Here is a 12,386-nt window from a genome sequence, read left to right as displayed (position 1 = left end):
ATTTCGATATACAAAAAGGACCATTTAAAATTTTAATTAGTTGTTCGAGGTCACAAACTAGACATGGCACACGAATGTCGGGATATGCAAACCAGCTCATAATTAAGTTACAAGTTAACGTTGTTTGGATATTTATTTCCTCTCTCTCGATCATCAAAATAATAGAAATTTATTAATTAAAAAATATCGCTGTAATTTAAGAGATGACACTTTTATTTTGAATGTGAAATATTTATTTTAGTTTAAATAGGAACAGACGCCAAGTCAAGAGCACGGCTTGAAAGGTAATAGCTATGGACATTAGCAATGACATCGCCAATTCTAAACCCAATTCCCGTTATCTATTACTATATTGTTTTCCGGACGAATTATTACAACGAGATAAAAACCTTGAAATAAATAATTATAAAGGATTGGTCTTTAGACAAGGCACAATTGCTGAATTCAAACTAAATCAGAATTCAAACTCAGCCGGTTTTGGTTAAAATTATAATTTTTGCCTAACATAAATTTAGGCTCAGCTATAGGTCGCTTTATTTTAGGAAATCGATTTTAATAATAATAATGTCTTTATTTCTCGAACATTTAACATTTTAAAGTAACAATTTTAAGTAGTCTAAAAAGAAAACCAGTATATTATATGAAAACAAAATATAAAAGTAAAATTTACACTTATAAAACAAAATGTCTCTCGTCTCGGAGTGCCTTTCAGCAAAGGCCTCCTCCAACTCTTTCCACTGCTGAATTAAGAAATTGAATTTACTATAATCAATGGCGCCTTGCGAGGTAGTATCAGCACAGCACACTACACTAGGCGTACGCTCTAGTCTTAAATAAGTTAATTAAACAGGTACTATAATAGTTTGGATTGCCATATATATTATTTGAATTATTATTATACATATTGTATTATCAACATGGAGGATTGTCGACACAAGGACGACGTAACGATATTAGTTTGTCTTATAGTATTTGGCAGCAGAATATTTTATTTTTAGTTTTAATTTAGTAAAAATGTTGAAGACTAGTAGTTAATGCCAGTTTTCTCGAAGAGCCCGATTCGGAATGCCGTGCCGGAGCTATCTGGATCGGAGCCAGGTATTAGAGTGTCGTTTGAAATGGTCACATATGCCTTATTGGTCGTGTCGTAAACGGGCCAAATCAATCCCAAGCTGTTATCAGGAGTTGGAGTTCTGTGGAAAATCGAGGAGTTAAACATACCTATTACGAGTATAATATAATATTCAAGTATTCTGATTGTACACCTTTTAGTTGCTTATTTGGTAAAACTGTGTCTCGAGTCTATAATAAGGCAAATATAAACAGTTACTTGCTAGACTGCATGGATAGGTACTACATAGCCTTGAAGTGCAGAAATAGCGGGTTCGAGGCAGTCACGAACTCCAGTTTGAAGAATAGAATATCCCTTATTTGAGACATCCATTTCATGCCTCACGGGACGCAGTGGCTAGATCAAATATCATAAGGGCCAAGAACTGATTTATGTCAGTACAAATTATTATTTAGAATGTTTGAATTTAGGTTTAGAAGGATAGATTTAGAAGGTCTGCATTGGAGACAGTCAAGCGTTCCGGTTTGAACTACAAAACGGCTGCAGCTTTTGTCTTCTGATGTTAAAAAGGCTATTTACAACTTTATTGTTTTATCTAAGTTTAGTATACCAATTCATTCATACCCGTGTTTTACAAAATTCGTGATAACGTTTGTCGTCAGATCAACCATCTTGAATTCGGTGCTGCTCACATCAACGGTCATATTCAAGGACTTAGGGTACATAAAATACATCAAGTCATCTAAATGACTCGCAGCGTAAAAGCCGAATGGAACAGTGGCCTGCCCGTAGTAGTTTCTGGACGAGAAGCTTTCAAATTTGTAGAAGTATACTTTGGAAGATACTTTAGCGATCAAATCAGCGAAACGCCTTATTGCGGCTGTAAAATAAGTTTCTAAGGTGTACGTTAAATATTCTTGAATATTTTCCACTGTCAAACGTTTGTCGCCGTAATAATTCTGAAGCAGTGAATCTGCGATCTCCAAACTGACATCAGGAGTAACTTGATTTAGAATTTCACGTGGAACGATCAACTGTGGATTTTTAATTATTTCTTGAATTAGAGCATCGATATTGGAAGCTACTACGGCCGTTTCCAGATTTGTACTACCTAAGTATACATCCACATCATGGAAGCTACCGTTTTGAATTAGTTCTAGATAGTTTTTTGTTAGGTATTGCTCGGTTCCGAAATCTTTCTCGACAACCGGCAGGAAGTAGTACGAGCGGAAGATATTGCCTGTCGATACTGATTCGGTGGCTAATAAAGATACGTCAGGTTGAATCAAAAGCTGAACGTTTACGCTTTGTAGGAACTCCAGAGCAATTGCAAGATCGGTTGTGTCGTTGCCGAGTAGCTTGGCTAAAATATACGGACGTTTGATAGGTTTGTATGAATAGTTAAAATCGCACGTTGGTACACCACTCAAAGCGATCGCTCTGTTAAAGAGTCCTTTGGTCAGAGATGATCCTAGATGATAGAGAACGGATGCTGCACCGGCACTTTGTCCAATAATCGTAAGCAGTTTCGGATCACCGCCAAAATGCGCAATGTTCTCATTGACCCACTTTAAGGCCAATACTTGATCTTTCAAACCGGCGTTTCCTGGTACTTCTTCCGTGTCTAAAGTCAAAAATCCCAAGTCACCCAATCTGTAATTTATTGTGACTAATATAACATTCTTCCGGACTATGAAATCGGGTCCAAAGAAATCGTCATTTCCGGATCCACTGACGTAGCCTCCGCCGTGGATGAAGAACATTACCGGCAGAGGAGTGGCTGGGTTCAAGTCCGGAGTGTAAATGTTTAAGAAGAGACAATCTTCATCTCCTGGTATGATCTGATTTGTTAAAATATCAAACTGCGGACAAACGGCACCATGCCGAGTGGCGTTTTTTACACCCTCCCACGAAGATACAGGTTGAGGAGCCTGTTGGGATAATGATGTATCAGAATCCACAGATTCGGTAGAATCTGGCGCCAAGTTCCGTTCAAAAATCCCGTTGTAAACGGAGCGCCAGACTACCGACTGTGTTTACTGTGAGCAGAACAGTTTTTTGAGGTTGCGAAATTTTATTTGATCCACAGATTCGGTAGAATCTGGCGCCAAGTTCCGTTCAAAAATCCCGTTGTAAACGGAGCGCCAGACTACCGACTGTGTTTACTGTGAGCAGAACAGTTTTTTGAGGTTGCGAAATTTTATTTAATTCTACGGTACTTCTGGTTCCTAAATTGTATATTATATCAATCACTCACAACTTTATTTTACTGATATTAACTAGTTATATCAATTACAACAATTAATCTACTTGAAATTATTAATTTTGTCACCACAAACTATGGCTCGCTCAAAAATTTCGATCCTGACTTTTTTCGATGTAAAAAGTGGCATGCCACAGACTATAAATATTCGAGAATGGTAATCTACGGCCGCCAGGGTGCGCTGGAATTATTCCTATTTGTAATGGATTTTATGACCTGGTAACTGAGACCTTTAAGTCATGTCTTATTTTAATTTATATTCATATTTTTATGAAAAATGATATTATGGAGTGAAATGAAATGTGATATTATGGAGTGAAATGAAATGAAGATGATTAATTTGAGACATTAATCAAAAGGGATGAAATGAAATGAGATGAGATGATATGGAATGAAATATAATCTCAGTAAAATGGTGGTGGTCATTTACTAAGATCTCAGTGGACTTTTTGGAGGAAACCGAGAAGTTACGTACAGCGGCTTTGTTTCATTTTCCCACGTTTGTGTACTTTCACAGATATTAAACAGTTAATAAACCACTATTATTACACATTTAAACCCGAAGAAACACTAAATAGACAAATTAAAACAAATCACACAACTTCACACCTCGCGTTCCCGCCAAAAAGTCATTACTCCTACATAAACTGTAGCTTCAAGGGGATAGTTTGAAGTTCTTATTGAACGGTTTATACATTAAATAACGTTAATGTTGTTACTGTTAGTATTTTAGTTTAAGTACTGCCGAAGCAAGTACTGTTGTTACTGTTGGAGAAACAATTTTGTTTTGTAATGTAATACCGAAATACTTTACGAGATGGCGTTACAAAAAATCCCTTCCCAAAACTATAAAACCGTTGTGATTGTCTACGAATAATAAATAATATAATAACTAATATTTATTCGTAGGTGATTGTTTAAGATGCTATGAATATTTCGGTTTTGATTTCATCAAAATAACTTGAACTTTACTACTGAATTCCGATGAAAATTCTAATTAAGGCTGAGTTAAGTTCAGCTTTTCATTTAAGCCTCTTACTGTAGTTTTTAAATTACATTTATGCGGATTGATGTTTCAAGGCTTTCAGATTTTAATTTTAAATTCTGAAATAATTAAGAACAGCGTCATCTACCCTTCACATTTGAAACAAAATTTAATTCGGTTTAAATTTGTAAAAGTTGATGTTGATTATTATTACACTGTAACGCAGCGTTCCGTTTCGCGGGGCAACAGCAGCCAAAGGGAATGTGACTCAGGTCCGTGCCGCGACGACCCACCCCGCGCTACCCGCGCCCGCGCATCTGTTGCATCATTCGCACCCCCAAATCCCAATTAGTGCGCGCCAGACCATAGATTATACACTTAATATATTAGACGCCAGACTTTGAAGCGGAATACACGCGTCCCCGGTCGATACCGGAACTGACAACCCGAGAGTCTCATGCCAGTCGGGCACCTAACATTAAACTGGCAGCCCAAGCGCGGGCCCTTTAACTAGTATTTCGGAGTGAATCTACGTAATTACGACACGTACTCGTCGTCAGTCACGGCGTCAATCCGATTTTCAAGACGTTGAAGAAGAAATTGGTTCAACCGCGGGACCGACGCCAACATTTACCGCAAACAACATGGCGTCATTACAAGAAAGTCAAATGGCAGCATTCGAACGCCTACTCGACCGAGTTTTTGAGCATAAAACTCAACTCGAATCATCAGCAACACCGACGTCGGAGCCGACATCGCCGCCTTCCTCGACGCCCGCTCACCATTGGGAACTTCGCGTCATGCACGGCGCGGTTCAGCGGAGCGCCCGGCGACTGACTCGACGGTTTCCTTGACGCGGTCGAATCATACAAAGATTGTGCTGACGTAGGACACGCCATCGCGTTACGAGGACTCTCGATGTTACTAACCGGAAATGCAGCCGTGTGGTGGCAAGGCGTTAAAGCTAGCATCACTTCCTGGGACGACGCTTTATCATCGTTACGAAGCGCTTTCGGTGATTGCAGACCGCCCCATCGAGTCTACTTAGAGCTCTTCAAAATGTCGCAAGGACAAAGAGAGAAGACGGAGATCTTCGTTGCCAGAGCACGAGCCCTGCTAGCTCGACTCCCACCTGGTGACCTTAGTGAGAAAGTTCAAATTGATATGCTTTACGGCCTTCTACACCGTCGTGTTCGTAAAAGATTAAGAAGAGACGAAATAACTTCATACGACACGTTATTAAAGAAAACGCGCCATATCGAGGACTCCATCTACGAGACCAGTCCGCCTGAATTTATTCATCATCCTCAGCGAGCGACGCCACGTTCATCGGGTAGTACCGTAGGCGAAGTTCCCGCCGGTGCTTCGACTTCGGCGCGGATGACGCCGCGGAAAATATTCAACTCGGGCGCCGCTGGCGGCCCGCCACGCGACGACAGCGCTGCGCCGAGCACCGTTCGAGTCCCCGCGCCTCGCTACACGAACACTGATAATGTATCATCTACGTCGATTGTTAAAAGACTGTTCTGTGTTTATTGCAAAAAGTACGGACATATTCGTGATGAGTGTTTAAAATTAGCGTCAAAAACGAAATTCGACAACGAAAATACGCAAGCTGTATCCTCGTGTTACGGGTGTGGTACCAAAGGTGTTACTCGGTCTCAGTGTACAAAGTGTAACGCAAGTTATTACGCCGTCGACGCTGCACGGACCCGATCAGTCACATCCGATTTACCTATTGGTAAAGTAAATACACAGCTGTCAAGTTCAGTGAACTCTATTCATCGCGACAGCTCGTTGCATACAGCTTGCACTTCAAACACCGTAAAGTCGTCCATTTATATTAATAATCGTAAACAATTTTTTGTTGATAATGAAAATAATTATTATCCTACCGATTTTAAGGCGATTCTTCCTCCGCGCTTTTTCGGTACTGATAACAAGGTTAGACTTCAAAATTATTCTAGACTTAATCATAATATAAATAATAATATTAGTTCTAGGAATAGGCCCCTGATGCGTTACTCGAGTGGTACCGAACCAAAACATAGTTATTCCGAGGTACCAAGTGGCCGCGATAGGGTGACCATGATGAACCAAAATAGGGTGACCATGGAAAACGTCGGACATTTTTCGACAATTAATTCTAATGTGAAAAGTGTTGCCCAGAGTAACTCTACTGAGCACCAGGTTAGGTTAAGACCAATTTTAAGTGTTCAAATGTTAGGTATACGAGGTAATGCTTTGTTGGATACGGGAGCTAAGAGTAGCGTTGCCGGAGCGTTGCTTTATGAATTGCTGTTAAAGCATAACCATCCGTGTGAGGAAACCAGGCGTCGGGTGAGGCTTGCAGACGGTTCCGCGCGCACCCGCCGAGTTTTGCTCACTACTCTAGAAGTAAGGATAAGTCCCGAAAGGTCAGTAACCCTTGAATTTACTGTTTTTCCAGATGCTCAAAATAATGAAACTTTGCTTGGCATGGATTTTTTGGTGGCGGCAGGTATTGTGCTTGACTTTGCTTCATCCACTTGGCATTTTTCGGGAAAACGGGTTACCTATCCAATTGAATATGAGTGCCCTAAGCCATGCATGTTTGCTTCTACTGCTGACTTCCTGCGTGATGATAAGGGTTCTATGCTTGGCTCCGATGAACGGCAGCAGCTATCACATTTATTGCAGGAGAATGGAGACATCTTTAGGGTGGGGGGTGCCCCAACCCTTTACGCCGAGCACCACATTGATACCGGTGATCATCCGCCTATGTCGGTACCGCCGTATAGGCTCACTCCTGTGCTTCAACAGCGAGGAGAGGTTCTCGCAATCGATTTGTTCGGGCCACTGCCAGAAGGAGAGCAGGGGGAGCGATGGGTACTCCTGGTAGAGGATGTAGCTACAAGATGGGTAGAACTCTACGCACTTGTTGATGCCACCGCCGTGGCTTGCTCCCGAATCCTACTGGAAGAGTATTTCCTTCGTTATGGCTTGCTTATACGTCTAGGGGTGTAACACGTAAGTTCATGCCACGACGGGATGGCCCGTATCGCGTAGTAAAGATAGTTAGTCCTACAACGTACTTCATAGCAGACTTGTCAAACAATGTCATCGGCAAGTATCACACCGCGGATTTAACCCGCTCTCCGTCAAATTCAAGTACGGATCCAATTATGCCAAAGAGGCAGAGAGGAAGGCCGCGTCTTCAGACTAACAGTCCCAAGTTGGACTCGGGACGCGTTCCCAACTTGGAGGGGGAGTATGTAACGCAGCGTTCCGTTTCGCGGGGCAACAGCAGCCAAAGGGAATGTGACTCAGGTCCGTGCCGCGACGACCCTCCCCGCGCTACCCGCGCCCGCGCATCTGTTGCATCATTCGCACCCCCAATTAGTGCGCGCCAGACTTTGAAGCGGAATACACGTGTCCTCGGTCGATACCGGAACTGACAACCCGAGAGTCTCATGCCAGTCGGGCACCTAACATTAAAACACTAATTAATTGAGCGTTTCATTAGCTTTTAAGCTGAGTGACTATTTATAATTTATTTTTATTAAGTAATAAATGAGCAAAAAATAATACTTAACAAAAAGATATGAAATCCGAACAAAAACAGTTTCACTGTAAAAAATTGCGCCAAGTCCACGTTTATAAAACTCATCTCAATAACATTTGCACTTTACAAAAAAAAGAAGACTTCAATAGCTTTCATTCTCTACAAAAATATGTGAAATACAAAAAAATACCAAGAAACCGTCATAAAGATGAAAAAATTAAAAAAAAATTGTTGAAAATTTAAAAATAAAAAAATAAAAATTTTATCGTGCTTGGCGCGCGTCATTGAGTACCCCAAAATTTTTCGGAAGAATTTCAACCCGAGAAAAAAACCATTTTGCTTTAATACACTTTAATACAGTGAAAGCTGAAAAAGTTACCCAGGTTGTCTTTTTCGCTCTTGTTAGCGTTTTATGAGAAATTGAGACAGAACTACGGTAATTTTCAACAGCTCTCACTATATACCTATGGGCTATTATATGCCAAATCGACCACTTTTGCGTCCGACCCCTTTAGATTCAGCTGAAACTTTATTATTCTTTTCTACCCTTTGAAAAACATCTTTGAGAATTTTTTCAAATGTTTTGAAGCCAACGTATACATACGTATCGACTCGTAAGTAGTTTGTATTTGTATAAGCGAACACGAGAGGGTGTTTAGTTCAAATCATAAAAGATGAGTGGGAAATGAAAAAAATTCAAATAACATACGTATGAGATGTCGATTTTACTTAACTTTTGTAAAACTTATTATGAAATAATAATTCATTAATTACATTTATGCATTTCATAGGTTGACCTACTTATAAATTTCTAAACATTGAAAGGATGTTCATTTATCCTGAAAAATTTGGGGTACTCAATGACGCGCGCCAAGCACGATAAAATTTTAATTTTTTTATTTTTAAATTTTCAACAATTTTTTTTAATTTTTTCATCTTTATGACGGTTTCTTGGTATTTTTTTGTATTTCACATATTTTTGTAGAGAATGAAAGCTATTGAAGTCTTCTTTTTTTTGTAAAGTGCAAATGTTATTGAGATGAGTTTTATAAACGTGGACTTGGCGCAATTTTTTACAGTGAAACTGTTTTTGTTCGGATTTTAATTTCTTCTTCCTACTCGTACACTCTTGACAGAGTGGTTGTGGTCATGCATCAGTCGGATCCTGCGATACCGATGCTCTCGCGATGCGACGCGACACGACGCCATGACGAATTTTAATTAAATTACTTATTATCAATACGTTATTATTGAAGACAAACTGGGGAAGAGGTCGACCGAAGAAGACATGAATGGAGTGTGTGAATGACGATAGGAGAGAGAGAGGAGTGGGTGTTGAGATGACGGCTGGTAGAAGAGAATGGAAGAGAAAAATTAGCTGTGCCGACCCTACCTAGTGGGATAAGGTGGCGAAAATTATGATGACTATTGAAGACAGCTAATGATGAATTTGGTGTCAGATTGAAATCAAATTGAAATCTAACGGCCGTCTGGTGTAGTGGTAAGTGACATGGTCACTACAAACGGGGGTCGCGGGTTCGAATCCCGCCAAGGGAAGATATTTGTATGATAAATATAAATGTCTTTTCTAGAGTTATGGATGTATATTAAGTATGTGTATGTGTATAATAACAATTTTATATTTATTTTCGTTATCTGGTACCTGTAACACAAGTTCTTTACGGACTTATCACGGGACCAGTTAACGTGGCGTGTAAAAAAAAAAACATTGGTATGGACCTACACATATAAAGCCAAAGTCCGCGGTATTCGACTTTATCACTAGAAAAAGTAACTTAAAATATAAATCCAGAACAGTCCAGGCAAGTGTCAAAAAATGTCGAGGATCCTACCTCATGCCTCAAGAATTAAAGTAAGTTGGCTGTTTGCACGTAAAATAATTAATTCAACATACCTTAAACCTCAAGTTACCCACAGGGGGCTGGGCGTATGGGATTCCCTTGAAGCTATATAATGTGCTACCATCGACCTCATTTGCTAACTCTTCGCCTTCTAGTATCCCTTGGTCACGCTTATTTCTATGGCGTAGTTATGTGTTACACTGAAAATTTCATCATTATCATTTCTCCTCAATTAGCCTAGTTACGTATTTGATTGTAGAAAAAGCTTAGTTAATTCCCGATTATTTAAGATATTATTGTATTTTATAAGGAAAATATTGTGTGGTCCCTTTTTCAATTTGAAAATTGAATGTTCAAGTTTTTCGCAGTAGAGTCAAGCAGGATGGAGATATCTATCCGAGCGATCTTAATGTACATCATACCACTAGTAAAATTTTGGTAATTAAAGTGCTATGATAATTAAACATATCCCTTACTATTCTAATATTATAAAGCTGAAGAGTTTGTTTGTTTGGATGAGCACGCTAATCTCATAATATAATTTGTTCGATTTGACAAATTCTTTCAGTGTTAGCCCATTTATTGAGGCAGGCTATAGGCTATATAACATCACGCTAAGACCAATACGAGCGGAGCACTAATAAATAATGATTCAAAATCGTTTTTTTTTTCATATTGAGAGCTTCCGCTGCGTGCACTGCGGAAACGGTTAAAGTTGGCAATTTTTTTTTATTATTTAAAGGTTACTGGTGTCCTGGAGGCCTTTCCAGTTTACCAGGATAGGTGGGCGAGCAAAGGTTCGGCCAGGAGGGGTGGGATTTGCTAACAGCTGCCAGAGTGCCCTAAGGAGACCTAACAACTTAAGAGCAACTGCTTCGCGAATGAATAATCTACTACCGGATCGGAATCGCGACCCGCTGAGAAGATCCGGCGAGAAACTCAGCGGGCTTATACATGGATTAGATTGCACGTCAACCTCTTTGTTGAGTTCGACGAGTACGGTTACCGGGGTCCCTAAGCCTGCTCCTAGTGTTAGAGCTGAAGACGTCTAATGCAAACGTTATTAGATCAGCTAAAATAACGTATGAGAGAATTGTTCCCCTTTAAAAGTTTAAAAAGTTTAAAAGAAAAAAAAAGGTGGGCTCTAGCCGTGTCTGTTTCATAATACGGTCGAATTATTAATAATACTTACGAAAGCAGTGAAACTAGGACCAAAAACAGTTTCATCTTCGCTTCTTTGCTAGTGCACTGATTCTGAAGATTTGTCAAACGCTTACGTTCTACACTACATAAAAATACTTTAAGATATTCACTTGAATTGCCAAAATATTTTTCATCGAAAATCAATGGGATATTTATGCCGGAACAAATTAAGGTACATACATACACAGCTGTAATGATAATATTATATTTTTATGGTTTCGTTAATTGAGTACTAGTTTATCATCTCGGATGCACTTCAATTCGGTTAGTAGTAGGTTGGTAATATTTGGGATGTCAGTGTGAGGACGGTCGTAATAACTTAACTAGACATTGTTTGTATGAGACCACTAAAGATGCTACTTAGCTATTCCAAGGCATTAATACAAAGTCTCAAGTAGATGTTAATAATGTTATGCTGGTACGAGTAATGCCACTTGATTTTAAGTGACTACCGGAGCCCGTAGACATCTACAACGTAGATGCCGCCACCCAACATGAGCTCGAAGGTCTCACTTTTAACGGTACAACGGCTGCCCCGTCCTTCGAACCGAAACGCATTACTGCTTCACGACAGAAATAGGCAGGGTGGTGGTACCCACCCGTGCGGACTCACAAGACGCCTTACCACCAGTAACCTCCAGTGACATAATAAAGGGGACTAATTTTGCTCCACGATTAAGCTTTCGTGTATGTATGTGTTCCAAAGCTTCCAAATTCCGAGTTTGCAGAGTGCGTTTTAGTTGGTGCCAAAATAGTATTCCAATATTCCACGCAGTCACAACTAAAACCAATTAAAATCATAATGTATCTACATTGGATACTAACTGTGAACAAACACTATCCAACTCTTCACCCTGTAGAGCGCAATATAATATGCGTATCGAATATTAAAATTTGTCCAAGGTTTCAAATTTACTTTCCTCGTTATTCAAGGTAAATAATATGTTAGTTAAACAATGGTAAATAAAGATACCAAAAATTTTACAGATTATTTATTAATAAGGCCTTGAATTAATCGAAAATATAATATGTCGCGGTCATATACGCTTGACAGCGTCGAGAGTTGGAATGTAGACAGTGACGCTGCAATGGCTTCCTGCTGGCAATATTAGGGCTGAAGGACGTGACACCTGCCTGCTATTAATCAAAAGATTGTGTTGATGAGGCGTAGTGTAAGCCGGCACGGATGTCTACCTCTACCCTGCCTATTTTTGTGAAGCGGTCGTGGGTTCCGGTTTGAAGGGTGAGTCAGTTGTTATACAATACAATTAGACTTGACCCTCACGTCACAAGGTGGTTTCCGGTAGTCACGTAAAATCAGGCGTACCGTGAGCTTGTTGAACCATCTATATATTTAACCGATTCAAGACTCCGCTACCACTTCCCTGTTATCCGTTCGTGGTCTTCGCCAATTTTCCTATTCGATCTCCTAATTACCAATATCCTAGTGTGGATAG

General features: G+C 39.9%; 2 protein-coding genes across 2 annotated transcripts in view; one reads left to right on the top strand and one right to left on the bottom strand.

Annotated features, from left to right (window-relative positions):
* Positions 1-12,386, top strand: part of LOC101743882 (uncharacterized) — a 253,724-nt gene that overhangs the window by 81,089 nt on the left and 160,249 nt on the right. The window lies entirely within an intron of this gene.
* Positions 551-10,953, bottom strand: LOC101744318 (juvenile hormone esterase). The gene is given in 5 exon segments (XM_021347522.3): positions 551-1,193; positions 1,697-3,003; positions 9,780-9,892; positions 9,895-9,926; positions 10,919-10,953. Coding segments are annotated over 5 exon segments (1,656 nt in total). The 3' UTR covers positions 551-1,024.

Source organism: Bombyx mori, chromosome 23, assembly GCF_030269925.1.
Source record: "Bombyx mori chromosome 23, ASM3026992v2".
Lineage (NCBI taxonomy): Eukaryota > Metazoa > Arthropoda > Insecta > Lepidoptera > Bombycidae > Bombyx > Bombyx mori.
The sequence above is the reverse complement of the archived record's forward strand: the minus strand, read 5'-3'. Positions and strand labels throughout refer to the sequence as shown.